The sequence below is a fragment of the Mus musculus genome, chromosome 12, assembly GCF_000001635.26.
Source record: "Mus musculus strain C57BL/6J chromosome 12, GRCm38.p6 C57BL/6J".
In the NCBI taxonomy this organism is placed as follows: Eukaryota; Metazoa; Chordata; class Mammalia; order Rodentia; family Muridae; genus Mus; species Mus musculus.
Genome location: NC_000078.6, coordinates 21,110,497 through 21,129,229, shown reverse-complemented (window position 1 = coordinate 21,129,229; position 18,733 = coordinate 21,110,497). Strand labels below are relative to the sequence as shown.

Here is an 18,733-nt window from a genome sequence, read left to right as displayed (position 1 = left end):
GCAGCCCACACCTACCAGTGATGCTAAAGACAGTCTGATCCAAGCATATGGCCTGCTGGCACTTTCCCTGGATGGGTTACCTTCCTAAGCAACCTATGGCCAGCTCCCTGAGCCATCCACTCATAAACAGCCTGTGTCCAGACAGGAAGAAGTGATAAGGAGTGGTCATGTGTGACAGCAAGGGATAATAAGCTTTGGGTTGGGGCCAGCATCCAGCCCAACAACTCCACTCTCCTATCTTTTCTACAGAGGCCTGCAGCAGTGGCAGGGAGCTGAACTTGCCAAAATACAGGTTCCCCAGGCTGGAAGGTGCATTTGAAGTCACTGCCCAAGAGTCTCAGATCAAGAAACAGGCACACGGTATAGGGGGGTGGGGGTTGCAGACTGGTCCCTACTGTGGCCTCAAGGGAAAACCCTGTTCCCCAGGGTACACAGCTCTAGAACAAGCTTCATATAAATAAATGCTGCATTGATAAATGACTTTTAAACAGGTTCCTTAAGTGTAGGGATGAGATGGCATTTTTGATATTCTTACTACCATCACTGACTTCTAGTATCCAGCCTTCATTTCTCCATTTAGAGCCAGCTGGGCTGACACTAGCTTCCCAGCTCCTCTCCGGTTCAAGGGGATCAGAAAGACATGTTCGGGTTCATGGAAGCAAAGCAAGCCCTGCTTCAAGGACCTTTCCCCTGAAGTGTGCTTCATCCTCTCCCCCTCCCCCTCCCTCTCCCACCCCAACCCTCCCCCCCCCCCTCTCTGGTAGACCATTGTTTCTCCTTCACCCAGCTCAGGAGCTCCTGGAAGGCAGGAGCTCTGAGCATCAGAGGCCTCTACAGAGCTGCAATGAAGGAGAGAAAAAAGGCCTGAACAAGCCAACCACAGCCCAACAACTCCAGAGACATATGATAGGCCTAACAGTGGATGCATGAGTGGCATATTCCTTCCTCAGCACAGGTCCCTCATCTACCTTACAATGGCTAATGTCTCCTATAAGATTCACTGCCTCAGGATAGGACTTGAAATGTAAATGAATAAAATATCTAATAAATGAAAAAAAAAAAAAAGATTCACTGCCGCTGGCCTTTCTCCAACTCTCCACCCCCAGCTGCATGATCTTCCTTAACTCCCACAAACTCCTGAATCCATTTCCAAAGGTCAAGCTCAGCCCTCCATAACCAGCTCTGACCCACCAGTCCCCAGGCTTATGTGTGATCTGAAGAGGGAAAACCAGAAATAAAGAGGCCAAGGGCAAAAGCACTAACTTTCACTGACCATAAATTTCCAGGGGTAGACATGGCTGCTTCTATGGGCTGTTAAACACCTGGTCACTGCAGCAGGCAAGTCTTTAAAGAAGGGTCTGTAAGTGACATAGACCACTCCAAGTACATATAGCATGTGACAACCAGCCTGCATGAGACCTCAACTCAGGCTAAGAGTCTATGTCTCCTCCTCTGAGATTCCCAAGCTACAAGAGAGAGAACCCAGGACACACTCCCAGCTCAGAGGAGGACCTGAAGCTGTGTTGGGTACCACCTACACCTCACAGGACTTTGTGACTCTCAGCCTCCATGATAGAACCTTTGCAGAGATGACAGTAAAGAGACAGATGGGTGGATGGACAAAAAAAGATACCCAAATACATCAAAGAATAACTACCTTAAGGATTGGGAGAAGAGCTGGGTGGGGGTAACACACACATTTAGTCCCAGAGACAGAAAGAGCTTTGAATCTGAGGCCAGCATGGTCTACCTTAAGAGAGCCAGGACTACATAGAGAAACCCTATCTCAAAAAACCAGAAACAAACAGAGAGAGAGAGAGAGAGAGAGAGAGAGAGAGAGAGAGAGAGAGAGAGGATAAAGAAAGAAAAATAAAGACAAGAAGAGAATGATTCTAATAGATGTGAGGATTAAGGAAGAGTTACAGGGAAGAGGATCAATATTTTTCAGTGAAGAAATTAGGTATTAATTAAAATACTATAGGGAGCAGAGACTTCAATATTTAAGTGTTTCAAAATGTGCCATGACGACCTTGATTATGGCGACTATAACAAGCCTTTTAAGGAGGACTGCCTGGATGTGGACACCCAACACACATCCCCTGAGCCACAGGCTGGACACCATTAAAACTTACTCTTTACCCTGGGCATGAGGACAGAGACAGAAGCACACATTGGTACACTCCCTCATAGGAAGAGTTTCCTCTCCTCATACTTGACACAGGTGTCCACAGGCCTGTCCACACATCACAGAAACCCGAGTCTGTATCATTCTGCCATTGACCAAATGCCCCCCCTCACAGAGACACCACAGGAAAGAACTGTTCACATGGATAATTTTTCTCAGGGAACATGAGCTCATAAATTACACAGCAAATTCAAAAAACCTATTTTCATGGCAACGTTCCTTGAGGGATTACATGGTTCTCAGCCCACTGAGGCAGACTTTCCCTGATTTGGGCTCAGTTTCTGTTTAGTTTGGGGAGCGAGAACTGCTGTGAAGTACTAGGGACCAACACCAGGGCTTCATCCACATCAGACAAGCTGTCTTATGGTGTCTTATCCCAGTCTCTGATCTCAGGGCATCTTAATGAGAATCCGCATGCGTCAGGAGATGCTAGCTGAGGCTGAGTGAGACCTTCTTTGGGATCCCTGGAGAAGGGAGTAGTCCTGCCCTTCTATTCTGGTCTAATCTTCCTTTCTCCTTCCCACTGTCTCCTATTAAGGGAACATGGGGGACCCTGCTGCTCCAGATCACTGTGTCTCCCTTGTTCACCCCCCCCCCGAAACTCTCATGTGTGCGTTACCTATGGCTGACAGCTTACAGTGCATTTTTCTTTGGAAAAAAACAGTTAACAAACGTCTAAAATATTCATTCATCTGCTGGCACTGCCACTCCATGATTCAGCCCCAAATCTAACAGACTGTCAGCTACACACTGGAGACAGCAGTCCTTGCTGTGTCTGAGGCAGAAATTAAGCTCAGACTGAGACAGGCTGGGGCCTCCCTGGCTAGTATACAGATGCATGAAGGATCGGAGAAGGCTCATAAATTAAAGGAGCAAATGAAACAGGGCCCCTTAAGGAATTTCATATTAGCGACAACTAAAGCCATCTTGTCCTGGGATCAATCAAGCCCTCTCTTACTTTGACCATAAAGAAATTGTACACTCTGAAAATTAAGCTCCAATATGGCTATCGAAGATAATAAATCGTTTGAAAAGATAGAGCAATATGCCTCGCTCTGGAAGGTTCTGAGGAGGAGCAGCAGCAGTAGGGAAGGAAATCCATGTTCCCTGTCACTGCTCAGGGAGTGGACAGATGCAGGGCTCTGCTGCCAGAAACCCCAAGCTACAGTTTCATCCCAGACCCCCATGTGGTAGACAACACAGGCCCAGGAGGTCTACAAACACACCAGGAAAAAGAGGGAGACCAACCCAGGCTTCAGACACTGCAGCCTAAGCATCCTGGAGGGAGAGTCAGTGTACAGACAGACAGTGATGCTTCCCCGAGGGCCCTCTCTCCCACTGCGAACAAATCCAGCAGACTTTGAGCTCTTCCAAATGGCACGGAAGGGCCTGGACAAGCTTTGGCGGAGGCAAACGAAAGCTAAAGGTCCTGACAACCTGACTGCGGCAGGAGAAAACCAGTATCGTTCATTTCCAAAAAGGAACAAACAGGAGAGTGTAGTGTGACAAGGACCAGCAACCTCGACCTCAGTGAAGAAGAGTGGCTGCCCTGAGAGACCAAGTCAAGAAAATGCTCGTGGAAAGACAACCCAGCAGGACAGACCCGTTGACAAGAGGGGATATGGAATTGGATGTTTCAGAGAGCATTCAGCCCTGGCTCCCACTGAACCAGAAATGGGGTGACTTGCAAACACCACGAGCAAATGAGTATCTCCTAAGAATCAGACAGAGATGCCCCTGCTATTTTCCTTTGCAACCAAACTCCAGGCTTCTGAGCCGTCCCAGTTTTTCAGTACACAGAAAAACCAAATGAGAAGGAAGATGAATCCAATTATATAGAAGCAATTTCAGCCACATATAAAAAGTAGTTATTTTAATACTAAAGTCGGGGCTGGAAAGATGCCTCAGTCACTAGAGGTGCCTGGCTGACCACCTCAGGTCAATCCCCAGGGCCACATAATGAAGGTGAGACAGACTTGTTTGGGAAAAGTTTTCTCTACATAACCTTGGCTGTCCTGGAATTCATTCTGTAGACCAGACTGTCCTCAAGTTCACAAAGATCTACCTGCCTCTGCCTCCCAAGTGCTGGAATTAAGGTGCGTATCACCACATCCAGCATAAGAACAGACTTCTTAAAGTTGTCCTATAACTGCTACACGTTTGCATGAGATGTGTACCACAATGTATGTGTGTGTGTGTGTGTGTGTGTGTGTGTGTGTGCACGCGCACAATTAAAAAATAAGCTTTAAAAATATACCTAACTCAATCATTCAGAAAATTACCATTCTGGAAACCAAAGGATATTTTTAAATGATCAACACTTGATCCAGCAATTAGACAAGAAAAAGAAATAAAGCAGCCAGCTCATCTTACAGCTATCTCTATAGATGGTGTTGTGTTACAGAAAATCCGAAGACTATACACACAACACAGAAGCAGAACCAGTAAGCAAATGCATCAAGGTTCAGCTTCTATTTAGTGTACAAGCATCAACTGTATTTCTATACACTAATAACCTAGGAACAAAGCTAAGAAAATGATTCCATTCACAATAGCATCCAGAAGAATAAAATATTTAAGAACAAATTTTAAAAAGTAATGTAAAGATATATACAGTAATAACCATAAAACATTGCTAAATTAAATTTAAAAAAAATCAACGGGAACACATCTTAACTACAGAGATACAACGATGGTTTGCTGGTGTCTATGTTCCTCAAACTGATCTATGGAGTCCATATTATTCCCCAGGAGTCTTACCTGGCTTATTTGCAGATGTTGAACGTGATCCCACAAAACTGCCAGGGAACCAAAACACTGAAGTAATCTTAGAGAGGAACAGTTAAGACTCCCACTTCCTCTGAACACTAACTCTAAAACAATGGAGTTGTATACAGAGAGGGCAATGGGATGGAGGGGGAGTCCACAGATGTTCATCTTCATGTTTAAATGTAAGTCTCAGAACTGCAGAGGTGCTCAGCAGCTAAGAGCATGTTGTCCTAGCTTGCTCTTTTTATTACTGTGATATAGACAAGGACCAAAAGTGACTTCATCTTTAAGCTCACAGTTCATCTCCAAGGGAAAACGAGGCAGGAACCTGGGGACCGGAACTGAAGCAGAGACTCTGGAAGAACATAGCTTACTGGCTTGCACTTTGTGGTTTTCTTATCTAGCCCAGGATCTCCTGCCCAGGGATGGCCCTGTTGCAGTCACTAGTGCATCGATCACTAAAGAGGAATATGCCCACAGACTCTTACAGGCCATTCCTCGGTTGAGGTTTCGTCTTTACAGATAACCTGAGGTTGTGTCAAGTTAACAAGAAACTAACCATACACAGAGTGTGTCTGTGGCTCTTACAGAGAACCCAGTTCCCAAGACAGGCAGCTTACAACTGGCTGTAACTCCAAATCCGGGGGATCTGATGCTCTCTTCTGAACTCTGGGGACTGCACTCACACTTGCACAGTCACACATACATATACGCATAATTCAATTTTTTTAAATAAAAAATTTAAATGTTTTGTTTTAAAAGATACCATAACGTGAATGAAATGACAATCCAAAAATGAGAGCATCTTCAGGGTACAAGTTACCGTCTAGTGCCCAGAATGTATGATGTGTGTGTACAATAATAAAAAGACAACCAATATAAAAATGGGCAAAGAATTTGAAAAGTTAGACCTCCAAAAATAATATATACAAACAGCCACAGGCATGTTAAACACAGCTTGACATCATTAGCCGTCTATCCATCAAGGAAATGCAAATCAAATCAACTCACAGTGAGATACAACTTCATGCTCCTAAGAATGGACATAATCAAAAAAGACAGACAATAATTAGTGTTGACAAGGATGTGGGGAAATTGGAACGCTTACACATGGCTGGAGGGAATACAAAGTGATATATCCATTTTAAAGTCTGGCAGTTCCTTGTTCCTCAAAAACTTCAATACAGAGTCACCTATGACTTAGCAATTCAACTCCAAGAGAAGTGAGAGTGTATGCCTACACAGAAGCTTGAAAAAAAAATTTTAGTGCATCATTCCTAATAGCCAAAAAGCAGAAATAACTGTGTTGCAACACACCATGAAATACGATTCAGCCATTAAAAGGGGCAACATGCGGCTTCTTGCTACAACATGAATGAACCTTGCAAACATCAGTTTCACAAAAGAAGACAGCACAAAAAGCCATAAAATATCTGATCCCATATATGAGATGTCCACAGTAAAGAAATCCAGAGGCCAAAAACAAATCAATGGAGGCCCAGAGTGAGGGGGAAGGGGACAACAGAGAGACCACTAACAGGTATGATGTTTCCTATTTGGAAAAAAAAAAAAGTTCTAGGATTGAAAAGAGGAGACTAGACTCTGGGGATGTATCAAAATTCACAGAAGTGGATACTTTGAAGCAATGCTTCTCAGCCTGCGGGTCTCCACCCCTTTAGCAAACCTCTATCTCCAAATATTTTATAAAACAATTCATAACAGTAGCAAAATTACAGTTATGAAGTAGCAATGAAAAGAATTGTATGGCTGGAGGTCAACACAACATGAAGAACTATATTAAAGGGTCCCAGCATTAGGAAGGTTGAGAACCAGTGCTTGACAAGGATGAGGGATAGTGAGAGGGAAACAAAGTCTTTCTCTGTGGACAGAGCTGGCTTGGAACTCACTAAGTCAAGAGAGGAAGCTGATCTCAAACTTGAACTGTCCACCCGGCCTCAGTAACAGGATTCTATGTATTATCATGCCCGAACAATTTCATAATACATGTGTTTGATTTTTTAAAAAAATACATGTTTGATTTTCTTTAAAGCAAAAATAAAAAGTACCACAAGACAAAGAAACAATCCTAATGTAAATAATTAAGCTTGAAGATAGATGGTTAAACGCCTCTCTTGCCTTTTCAGAACTACAAGTAGCTGTTTCTTGCTGGTATTTATTCCTACCTAAATTCAATATATGTGACACAGACAACCATGGTGATTTCAGGCTGGAGAGGGTGCCCATAGATAGCTAAACCCCTCACATTAGAGGGCAGACTTCCTGGGAGAAATTCAAAGTCACACAGTAAAACAGAGACCCGGTCAAAACTGGACCCCAGCCCTCCTAACTCCCTGGCTACTAATATCATCCCAGCACAACACAAACAACCAAGAACCGTGGAAACTGATGCAATGTGAGACATCAAATCTTCCAAGGATGAACACACCACTCTCCTTTGTCTAACACCTCAATATACAAAAGTCAGAGGGCTGGACAGATGGCTCAGAGGTCAAGAGCAGTTGCAGATCTTGCAGAGAAACTGTGTGTAGTTTCTGGAACCCACATGGAGGCTCCTAACCATCTACAAACCTCAGTTCCAGCTCTGATGCCTATTTCGACCTCCTCAGGCTCCTGCACATCTATCCATACAGGCTCACACAAATACATAATACATAAACAAATAAATGAATCAATGTTAGAAAGAAAGCCAATATTCATGCAACATTCAGTATCCCACATTAGTGACCACAAAACCTTCTGATCATTAATACAACCTGCCTTTTGCCAGAGACACACAGAACAAAGCAGAATTAAGAGACCAATGCATGTTGTCCATGACTTCAAAAAACCACAGGCAACACAGCCCTGCTTGTCCCAAACTTCAGACAGCAGTGAACCCAACAGAATTCCAGATCATGTGACAACTGTCATGGTGACTGCAGATACATCTGGATATTTGGGGAGGGACTCTTTACAGTGGGGAGCAGAGGAGATCAAGCTCATTGTGAACTCCACCTTCTCGAAAAGTACAACTATAAAACAGCCAAGTGATGGATAAAGACGGGCAAGAAGAGGGTCACCCAAAGTAAAGTATATTCATCCAGCCCTCCATTATTACAGGCATAGCCAGTGGTCACTGGTTCAGACCCAAAAGCTTCTTAGTAACAGATGAGGAGCTTCAAGGAAATATATATAGCACACATCTCTTCCAAGTCCCCTAACAGAGAACAGGTGTCAGATTCTGCCTGGACTTATACATCCCTGAGACATCTTTCAGAGTCAACTAACAGTGCACAGATCTGCTGGCCTGGAAGACACACCCTGAGTCCGTTCACTATGAGGTCTTTATATACACAATCCAGATGGTTTTCTGGAACCCACAGCCCTAAGGAACCAGATGTATCATTTGACAACTCACTGTGTGGCAGTGAAGGCCTCTCAGTAAACGCCTCTAGAGGCTACGGAGGCAGCTCAGTTGGTAGAAGGTTTGCCTGGCATTCTAGAGGCCCAGGGTTTGATCCCTGGCACCACATAAAACAAGCATGATGACACATGCTGTAACAGCACCTTCAAAGGTGGAGGCAGAGGCAGGAGGATTCAAAATCTAAGGTCATATTTGGTACATAGAGTTCAAGGCTACCCTGAGGCCCTGACTCAAAAGTAAACAAGAAAAGAAAAGCCTCTAAAAAGGGCCTCTACCTGTCTCCCCAGGGGTTAGCACTTGATAGCTCTGGAGTTGTCAGTCTTGGCTCCTCTAAGTTGACAACAATGGAAGCTGGCCTGCAGAGACTCAATGGACACCAGCTTGCACTATGGAAACCAACCTCTGTACAGTGAAAGGACATTGAAGAACCAACCAGAGTGGTCAGAATTCCTGTTTTGTCAACTGCTGAAACCCAGAGTCACATGACTCCATGGTGCCTATATGACCTCTCTCAAAAAGGAATAACCTTAAATAAGCCCATTTAATGCTTTCTTACTTTACAATTACAATTTCTTTACTTTTTGAAATTGTAATATAATTGTAATATAATCTCATCGTTTCTATTCTCAAAACCAACCCACATATCCCTGCTTGCTCTCTTTCAAATTCATAACCTCTCTTTTCCTTTGTTATTTTATACATATATGTATATTCCCTAAACATATAAACACAGTCTGTACAATCTGTATAATATTATTTATATGTCTGGCTTCAGTGCTGACCATTTGGTATTAGGCAACCAACTGGCAAAAGCACATTTTCTTAACATAGAATTAAAGCCTATAAAAAGACTGGTTATTGTCACTGTCTTTAAAAACAAAACCACAAGATTTCTTCTGTGAAATTAGGGAGAGGGGCCCTAAAAGCCTGCTGATTTGTTAAAAGTCTATGTCAAGGGAACCCATCATTAAAAGATACTGTCTTCATCAACCACCTGATGTTATCGGCAAAGCCATCACCAGTATCCAGTAGAAAGATGACATCATTAATAACACCCTTGGCAGAGCAGCCTCCTGCCAGAGTGTGAGCAATGGCTGCAGAGCCCGACTCTGCAGGGCTGGGCTAGGCAGGACAGGAAAAGGAAAGAGCGTCTCCAGGGAGCAAGGAAGGAAACAGAGCAGCCCCAGGGATCTACTGGAGTTCCCACTCTGGAAAAGTACCAGAGCCCACTCACTAAAAACAGCAACAAAAGCAACAGTCTTGACCCAAAAGCATCAATGCAGCAAAGGTTTCTTTAGGCACCAGCTCTACAGAACAGGTGGCTGCAGAAACAACAGACTCTGATGCCAAATGCTTGATCTGAGTTCTAGGGAGATGACCGAGTGGATAAAGCACTTGTCATGCAAAGGTGAGGACAGAGTTCAGATCCCAGAACCCACACAACTGTTGGATGGGCATGGTAATCCAGGGCTTGGAAGGTAGAAATGGGAGACCCCAGGAGCAAGTAGCCTAGCCTGTATCTGTGAGCTCTAAATTCAATTGTGATCTCTTCCTCAATTAATAAGATTAAAACATGATCAAAGGAGACTCCTGATATCAACGTGAGGCCTCTACACACACAAGTGCAGCAGACACACACGTATATGGAGGGAAAAAACCTTGGTCCAAATCCTGGCTCCAACTCAGTCCAGCTCTGTGAAGTCCATAAGGTGATCTTCTCTATGACTTCAGTAACTACCACGTTATATTGAAGGATACCTGGTACTCAATAATGCTCAACAAATATAATAAAGGTAGAGGGACCACCCAGTGTCCAGCATGCTCTGCTGCAGCAGTGACCTCCTACATAACCTCACCAGAAGAGCAATGCCCATCAAGCCTCCCTTGATCCCCTGGGAAGAAGGTGCCTAGGAATCTACTATCATTTCCCACTGAAGCTTGTCCTATATCAAGGTCAGCATATAATAACATGTGAGACCAACAAGGAGAGTACAAACAGTTGAGCTGGCCTGCAGAAGCCACTGGGTTCTGATCCTAACTACTAGACTCTGAGGTACAACTACAGGCCTGCTAAACTCAGAAGCATATTACAGAGCCAGAGAACTGCCCATGACCTCACCATGGAGGAAAGAGGGTTATCCTGGTGACATCAAAGTTAGGCAGTGCCCCACTCCCCTAGGGCTCTTCTAAACACCTCTACTACATCACGAGCTAACACTGGCTCAGCCTGTGACTGTTCTCAGCTAGACTCCTAGAACCAGTTCATGACACTGACAACAGTTATACAGTCTGGTTTACAGAGTTTGCAAAGAACCAACCATCCAAAGTCAAACTCGAGACATCGTACCATCAAACCTGGAATCTTTAGCGTGAATTTAGGAGGTCCATATACTACTTGGATGAGGGGGGAAAATGGATGTGTGGACGCATCATTATCATCTAACTGAAATCCAGCCTTTCTTCCACTGTGTTGAAAGCAACACATCCCAATTAGTGTTACTGTTACCCGGGCCTCAGATAAAAGGTGCCACAACCCTACACTGTAATTATTAGCCATGTCACACCGTATTATTTACACTCATAGTACTCCACAACTGAAGTACCTATCCAACCCAATAATAAATCCTGGCATCACTTTTAAAAACTCACATATCAGTAGGCATATCTCCTTTTAATGTTTTACAAACTGAATTCAGTATAATTGGTTCCATTTGGAATCTTTATTCTACATGTCAACCTCTTTCTGCAGGGTACGTGGAATAATACTCCCAGCACTCAGAGGGAAATGGAGCACCAAAGGCCAGCCTGGGCTACATGGTAAGATTACGGAAAGAACAAGAGGACACAGTCCTTCTAAAAAGAGGTATGTTGTCAGAGGTCCAGGCACAGAATAGAAAACGTTAAAACTCATACAGAACCTGAGGGTCAGTCTTCAGCAGGCCTGTCCTCTTTCACAGCCCCGGCATGTGACAGGGCTACTACATGACAGGTACCTGAATATATATATATGAAGAAAGAGTCACCCAAATTCCTTTGGAAGAACAAGCACCATCATAAAGACACTGGCTCAGCATTTCAGTTCGTTTCAGAGAGGTGATCCCTTTATCCCGCAGCAATACAAGTCCTCCAGCCAGCCAATCTTCACAGTAGACCTGGTCTCTGCCACTAAGGCATGCTGAACAGTGCCACTTCTACCTTGGGGATGATAGGAGACCCATGCTTCAACTATCAGGGAATGACTCCCAGTTCAAAGGACACTTCTGCACTGCCACCACCGCAGCATCCAAATGAACCCCTACTCCTTTGCTGGTCTCCCCCCTTTTCTCCTGGGCCTAGGAACAAGCACTGAAATGTCTTTAAACTGTGAAGTGGTGGCTGGAGAAATGATTTATTGTAAGAAAACTTCCACAGCCAAAGTGCAAATTCTCCCCCCAAGGTAAAGCCCAGTGCTATCTGGACCTAAGCCACCCCTCCACACAGGCCCCTCCCCTCTCCTTCACCTCTGATCACAGGCCTTCTGTCTGCCCTGATACTCACATCTCAGCCCTTTTCCAGGACTCCTCTATGCCCAGGTCTTTGCAAGCAAGCAGCCTCTACATTCCAGACTGCTCAAAGGTCACCTCTGCAGAGAGGCCTGTCTTGACTTCAGTTTCCTCCCCTCCAAAACCACATCCTATCCCCAAGTTATGCATAACCTTGATTCATCACTACCTGGCACACAACATGACATAATCACCTGTCTATCAGTGATTATCAACTAGGGAGGAGCCTTTTACAAATATAAAAGCTCCAGGCCTCACCCAAATCATATGAAATCAGAATTCAGGAGAGCAGAACCAGGTTCTTCCAGTCCACACACACCCCCTCCCCCACCAGGCATCTCTGAACACAGCCAGGACTCAGGGCAGCCTACAACAGTACTTTCAAACCCTGGTGCACACACTGCTCCTGAGAGTGCTGTTAAAATGCAGACTCTATTTCCACAGCTCTACCATGGAACCTGAGGCTCTGCAAGTTCCACACCACACTGACTGGTGCTGTCAGGTGAAGCATTTTGCAGGTGCAAGGGCCTATGCTCATCAACAGGACTTCCTGCAAGAATGTAGAACAAAGTCCTGAATCTACATCACACAACAGAGTGGCCACCAACCCATGTAGCCACCAAGCATCTGAGACAGAGTAATGTTAGCAAAGAGCTGACTTCGTTCTTAAGCTACAACAAAAGCCAAAAGCACAGCAATGTATGTCCCCCACCATGAAAGGCCTCTGTACATTCTTGGCCTAAGGTGCCTTCTGCAACCTGGATGGATATGAAAATTCTACCAAAGGCCTAGTTGGTCACCAGCCCAAGAGTGGATAAAAATTTCCCTAAGGTAGGGACACAGATATGGAAGACTGGATTAAACCACCTTGGAGCCTCTTGCACCAGGCTTCCATTCAAGGCCCTTTCATCCACATCCCTGATCACATGTAAGGGGTCCCAGTCTTCCTGTTTTCTATATCATCACCACAGATGCTCTGATCACATGTAAGTGGACCAGTCTTCCTGTTCTCTACATCATCGACATGGATGCTCTCGCAGACATGACCTCACGTCACTGATCTGCCTGGAGAATCGGTTTCTCACCACAGAACCACAGATTCTTTCAAAGAGAAGAGATGTCTAATCCCTTCACCTAACACACAGCAGCAGGTCCCAAATGAACCACAGCAAGAGCTGGGATGCACAAGGAGTGGTATCATAGTAACACTACTAATCATAGAAGAGAAATTGAATTCAGCTAAAGGGAAACCAATTCCACCCTAACTGATTCAAGACGTTCCAGAGACACCAATTCCGATTTCAGGGCACCATAAAATGATCGCCTGTTAACCTACTCCCTTCCAAGGATACACTGAGAAAAAGGGGGCATCCTTCTGACCATAGATTCAAAATCTGTTAGCCTGGGATTCTGAAGGAGCTGGTTTACAAACAAGTCACAAAGGACTACAACTCAGAATCAAATGCAAGGCCAGTTCCCACTGGAACTGCTGGGCAGAGCCTGGCCCCATGAACAGCATCCCCCTGGGAGTCTGTACAGTCCAGATGTTCATTCTCCTTTTGCAGTTAGAACAGTAAAGCGATTTCCAAGGTAACCAAGGACAATAGAATAAGAGAGTCATAGACCCGGAAGGAAGGAGATTAAATTTTAATACTTAAGAGTCAATATCAAATTTATTTTTAAAACTACATCAACACCAAATAAGCAGAGTAGGAATGAATGGAGCTATGAAGAAGCCCTAACAAACAACAGGAGTGTCCCAAGAATGCACACAATGTTTCTCTATTTCCAGAGTATTCTGTAGTAACTAGAGGCTCAAATAAACTAAGATACAAAAATCAAAGCTGGGAAGAGGGTGGGGGGTGGCGCGGCTCAGTTTTCAGATTTATGCCACAACTACTTATTTTCTCCCTTATTTCCAAAGCACAAAGCTGACACCAGTTGCACTCTGCACTTTGCAAAGTGTGCAAAGTAAGTCACCCAGAGAAAGTCATCAGGAAGTGAAAAGTTTCAAACCAGCTACACTCTCACCTGTTACCAAGACAATAAGCTCCTTAGAGAGAATGCATGGGGGCTGGGAAGGCAGCTTAGGGGGTCAGGTGCTTGCTGCACAAGCTTGTGAACCTGCATGGGGATCCCCAGGATTCAGGGGAAGCAGAGACAGGCAGTGGGGAACTGATTCAGCAAAGCATTGCAAGTTCAGCCTCTGTGCTCAGTGATCACAGGAGCCATCACACACACACACACACACACACACACACACACACTCAGGCACACCTAGGGGGAAGGACAACAATTTCCATTTATATGCACACCTTCATCCATTCATCCATTTTCTCCTCCCCTGCTCCATTCTCATTCCAGGGTCTATACAGTAACTACAGTGAAATCTGGTAAAGCAGCTACCATTTACTAAGTCTACTGGGTACTGTACCAGAACCTTCAGAAATAGACATGATTATCTAGACTGTGAACTGTAATGAAAACAGTAAAAGAGTGTGTGGGCGGGGAGGGTCTCATCCCAATTCATACAACTGGAAAGTGATGGAGCCTGACTTAGAGGTGGCTGATCTAGCTATGGGCAGTTTTGAGAACACAGCATCCAGCCAAGTTCAAACTCCACTTGCTATGTCTATAACCTGAACTGATCTCCTAGCCTCAAATTCCTCATCTGCACATCAGGGATAGAGATTAAACACAACTGTTTGATACCTGTAATACAGGTCAGGCACTGGCTAACTACTGATATTCTAGCTACAGGTGTGCAAGCCAAGAAAGCCTATTTCAGTCAGAAAATGACTATGACTAGACATATTCTCCATTGGAAACAAACAGGCTTGCCAAAGTTAATCAGATAAGTTTACTAATTCCATAACTCATTTAAGTAGAAGACCAGGGACTTATTTTTTTAGTTGTATTTCTATGAAATGTGTAACTATTTGTATGTCACAAAACCTACCCTAATGTCTCATCTCACCATAAAAAGACATTTGCTTAAAGTCTAAGTATTGTAAACATGGTGTGTTATTACACTAGACAGAGAACAACATTTCTTTTTGGAAGTGAACATTAAATAATGTAGGAGGAAAAAGAAAGCATTATTTTAAGTAATCCACACTGAGTCCTTTCACCCTTCAAATCAGTTCACACACACTATTATCTTAGAGTGGATGCTGGCCTCACTTAAAATGAGATAAGCCTGCAAAGATTTCAGGTTTTCCCTGTTTCCAACTCAAATCCATTTTCTGCTTAGGAGGCTGAGTGAAGCCAGCCTCCAATTTAACAGAATGACCAAATCCACTCTCTCTTTAATCTACCCAGTAACTGAGCTCTTGGGTAATCTCCTGCATTGCATGGAAAAGCAGCTTTGGGTTCATCCACTATAAACTAAAATTAATCAGAGAAAGGCCATGCCAACTTTAATTGCAACTCCTATTTGCCAGGCTTTCCAACATCTGCCAGTATTACTGATACCTAACTGATTCAATACAATGAGAGAAGCGTCCTAACTTTATAAACATGGGCTGTCTTTTAAGGACATCACACACAAGTGTCCTTTCCACAGAGGGAATCCTACCTTTTTGGATGTAATCATTTTCATAAGCATTAATGATGTATTTTCAAAACACTGTGACTATCTTCCTAGTGCTTTTCAAGGGCCCTCATGGGGGAGGGGCTCTCATCCCCCTCATCCCCCACCTGCCTCATTAAAGGCATCAGTGGCACCTAAAGGCCAGGCTGAGAAAAGTGGACTAAAGCAATCTGCTCTCACTGAATTTGCTACAAAAGACTTACAAGCAGATCTTTGGGAAGACAGGAGAGAGAAAAGAAAGGGGATGAGGGTGAAGGAGAAGAACAGATACCCTAGCTCACTTCCAAGAGCAGGATACTGAACCTAGTATTTTTCATTGAGTCTAGTCCTGACTGTGTAGGTCTACAAAGACAAATATTTTACACGAAAGAAAAATAGTCTAGTTCCCCCCCCCCCCAGGCGAAGCCTAATAGCGAATGCTTTGTTCAAGCAAGGGGAAAGGATGTAATGACATAGCTTAATTTAAAAGCTCTCCGAACACCAGCCTCTGACACAAGTATTTTAAAATATCTACCTCGATCTTAAAATTCTAAGCAAAAGAAATGTAGTCATCGGTTCACTACTGCTACACATGTGTGTCTCGTTCTCGTACCTATTGTGAGTCCAGCTGGACGCACATGGCCTACAGAGCCGAAAACACGAAACTCTAAATTCTGTTGGGGAGGTAAAGAAAATGATGTAAGTGAGGCTTTCCCAAGTCGCGGACAGCTGCGGTCCCTGGACTCACACAGCCTCTTCCAAGCCTGCTTCAATTTTCAACCCAAACTGCTTCCTTCTTGCAGTCCCTCTTCCCCGGGATCTGGAGAGCTCGCTGCTTAGCCACTCAATACAATGACTATGCATCTTGAAAGCCCTTACTAAAAGCAGGCCTTTTCCAGGTTAAGGGCAAAGGAGCTGACCATACTGTCAACAGGCACCACACAGGTAGCCCAGAGGCGGCCACCAAAGGCCTTTTGGATCTCAAAGCTCTGGTTCTCCACATCCCTCGACAGCGCTGCTCTGTGGCACGCAGTGGGAACTGCCAGGCCTCCCAAGATGGGATGGGCACCCGTGCCTAAGCAGCTTGGGGTCCCCTGGATCTGCTCTGCTTGTTGGCTCAGAAGCCACAGCTGCCCCCGCCGGGCTACTTCTGGAACAAGTTGGAGAGGTCCGCGCAGGGAGACCCATCTCTCCGGGGCCCGTAGAGCTCGCAGGGGTCCCCGGTTCGCAGCCGCCACAGACTCAGAGCCGAAGTTGACCTCTCCGAGGTGGGAGCAAAGGACCTGAAACCCTGCGAGGGAAATGGGAACAGACAGGAGCGTTCCCAAAAAAGGCCCAAGGTGGCCTAGCAGCCTCTCCCTAGAGCAGGGAACAAAGGGCTTCTGTGTCGGGCACTGCTGGCCCGGCTGCGTCCGGCTCTGGGGGACCAGAAACTTTTCCAGGGTGTGGGCGCAGGCGGAGGGCACTGGGTCTCGGGCACCAGGCGCGAAAGCCCAGCGGGTCCCCAGGACGCAGCGGGATTACCGCGACCCTAGCCTCCCGCCCGGCGCCAGCGATGCTACCGCTCACCTCCTCGATGGCCGCCACGGTGTTCCGGCACTGGGCCGTGCGCGTGGTGAAGCTAGAGGCCGTGGGCGCCTTGTAGTCCTCATGGGTCTCGGCCACGAATTCCGACACGGAGATCTGGTCCGGCATCGCTGCAACACCGGGGCGCGGACTGCCGCCGCCGCCTCAGTCGCCCAGGGCGCGGGCTCCGACCCCGCCGCAGCAGCCGCTCAGGGACACGGACAAAGAGGAGCGCGGGGCGCGGAAGCCGCCGCAGGGCGCGGGAGCCACCGCGGGACGCCCGGTGGCAGCAGGGGCGCGTGCAGCCCGCAGCTCTGCCCGCTGTGCTCCTGGAGCCGCAGCCGCCGCCGCCGCGTCCTCTTCGAGCGAGCCCAGACGCGGGCGCGCACAGCCGGCGGGAACAACCCGCCACCAAGCCGCTGGCCCGGACGCCTCCCGCGGAGAGGGGCGGGCCCGACTAGGGAGGGGGCGGTGGCCCGATGGGCGGGGCGGGGCGCAGGCCTGGCCGCCAATCGGGGCGCTCGCCGCCACTGCGCCGCCGAGAAGCTGAGGCCGCAGGAAGGAGGGCGATGTGCGCTCGGGACTGGTCAGCGGCTGTGTGCCGCCGCATTGTGTCTGCCTTCGGGACGTGCTGGGGTTCGAGGGCGCGCCCTTTCCCGGGCTGCGGTGCCGGCTCCCACCCCGCACCCGCCATGACCTCTAGCAACATTACCCAGAGGGCGTGGAGTGGAACCCGGGATACTGGCTTCCCGGCTGGAGGGGAGCCCACCCTTTTGCTCCCCAATTCCACCCTTGGCCTCGGAACCCCCTGAATTCCCCACCAGAACCTCAGGAAAGGGCCAGTGAGACAGTGTGGGTAGCTCGCCCCCTACAGGACAGTGAAATCCTCCAGGGCACTTTAGCGGGACAAGATGTAGGGACCATGTGTCTGTGCACCTTCTCACAGCCTCAAGAAGCCAAGAGTAAAGGCAGGTATTTTGCATAGGGAGGTGACCATGGTACAAGCCGAAGGGGAATTCAAACCCATGACCTTCGACTTGGAAGAATACTCCAACCCCTAGTAAGCATCTTGTTCCCTAAGCTTGTACATTTAGGGACACTCCCAGTTACTTGAAAACAGTTTTAGGGTGCTAGGCCAGGCTTCACCCTGAGGAAATCATAGAATGCACTGATTGATGTGCTGTCGGAAGTGAGGGATACCCAAGAGAACCAGAGGTAGAGCATGGTTGGGGGTGTGTGTGAGGTATTGTACCTGAAGGTTCTCAGAGAGTACTCCAACCCACAGCTGACTGATCACAGACACAACTGGGCCAATAAATCATTTGAATTAGGACATTTTCGTCTATAGCTCATTCAGAAATTCTCAGCTGTATTTTAAAAACCCAGAGGTTCTGAAGACACTAGTCAAAAATCACACCCTCTAACTCCCCGAGGCAAGAGGCACGGTTACTGCTGCTGCCAACAATACAGCCTAGAGAAACTTTACAAAAACCTTTTGTATGTCTGAAAAGGAGGGAATGTGAGGGACATTGTAAACCCAACATGGGAAATAAAAGTGGTCTCCTACTGCCATAGGACAGTAGACCAGTCAATCTTTTTAAGGCTCCCATGTACAAATCTGCTGTATGAGGTGGCAGCTGGGGTCAGACATTATGTATGGCTTCTGGTATTTTACC

General features: G+C 46.3%; 1 protein-coding gene across 7 annotated transcripts in view; it reads right to left on the bottom strand.

Annotated features, from left to right (window-relative positions):
• The window catches only part of Asap2 (ArfGAP with SH3 domain, ankyrin repeat and PH domain 2), a 158,804-nt gene extending 140,942 nt beyond the window's left edge, over window positions 1-17,862 (bottom strand). For 3 of the 7 annotated variants that reach the window (XR_001780443.2, XM_006515047.2, XM_006515048.2), the window contains exon 1: window positions 17,061-17,862. Coding sequence is in view for 5 of the 7 variants with exons in the window: in XM_006515047.2 (XP_006515110.1) it covers window positions 17,061-17,186 (126 nt within the window). In the remaining 2 variants the exon portion in view is untranslated. The remainder of the gene's footprint in view (window positions 1-17,060) is intronic. The other 4 variants (NM_001098168.1, NM_001004364.2, NM_001135192.1 and 1 more) reach the window with 2 other exon arrangements.
• Between the last annotated feature and the right edge of the window lie 871 nt (window positions 17,863-18,733).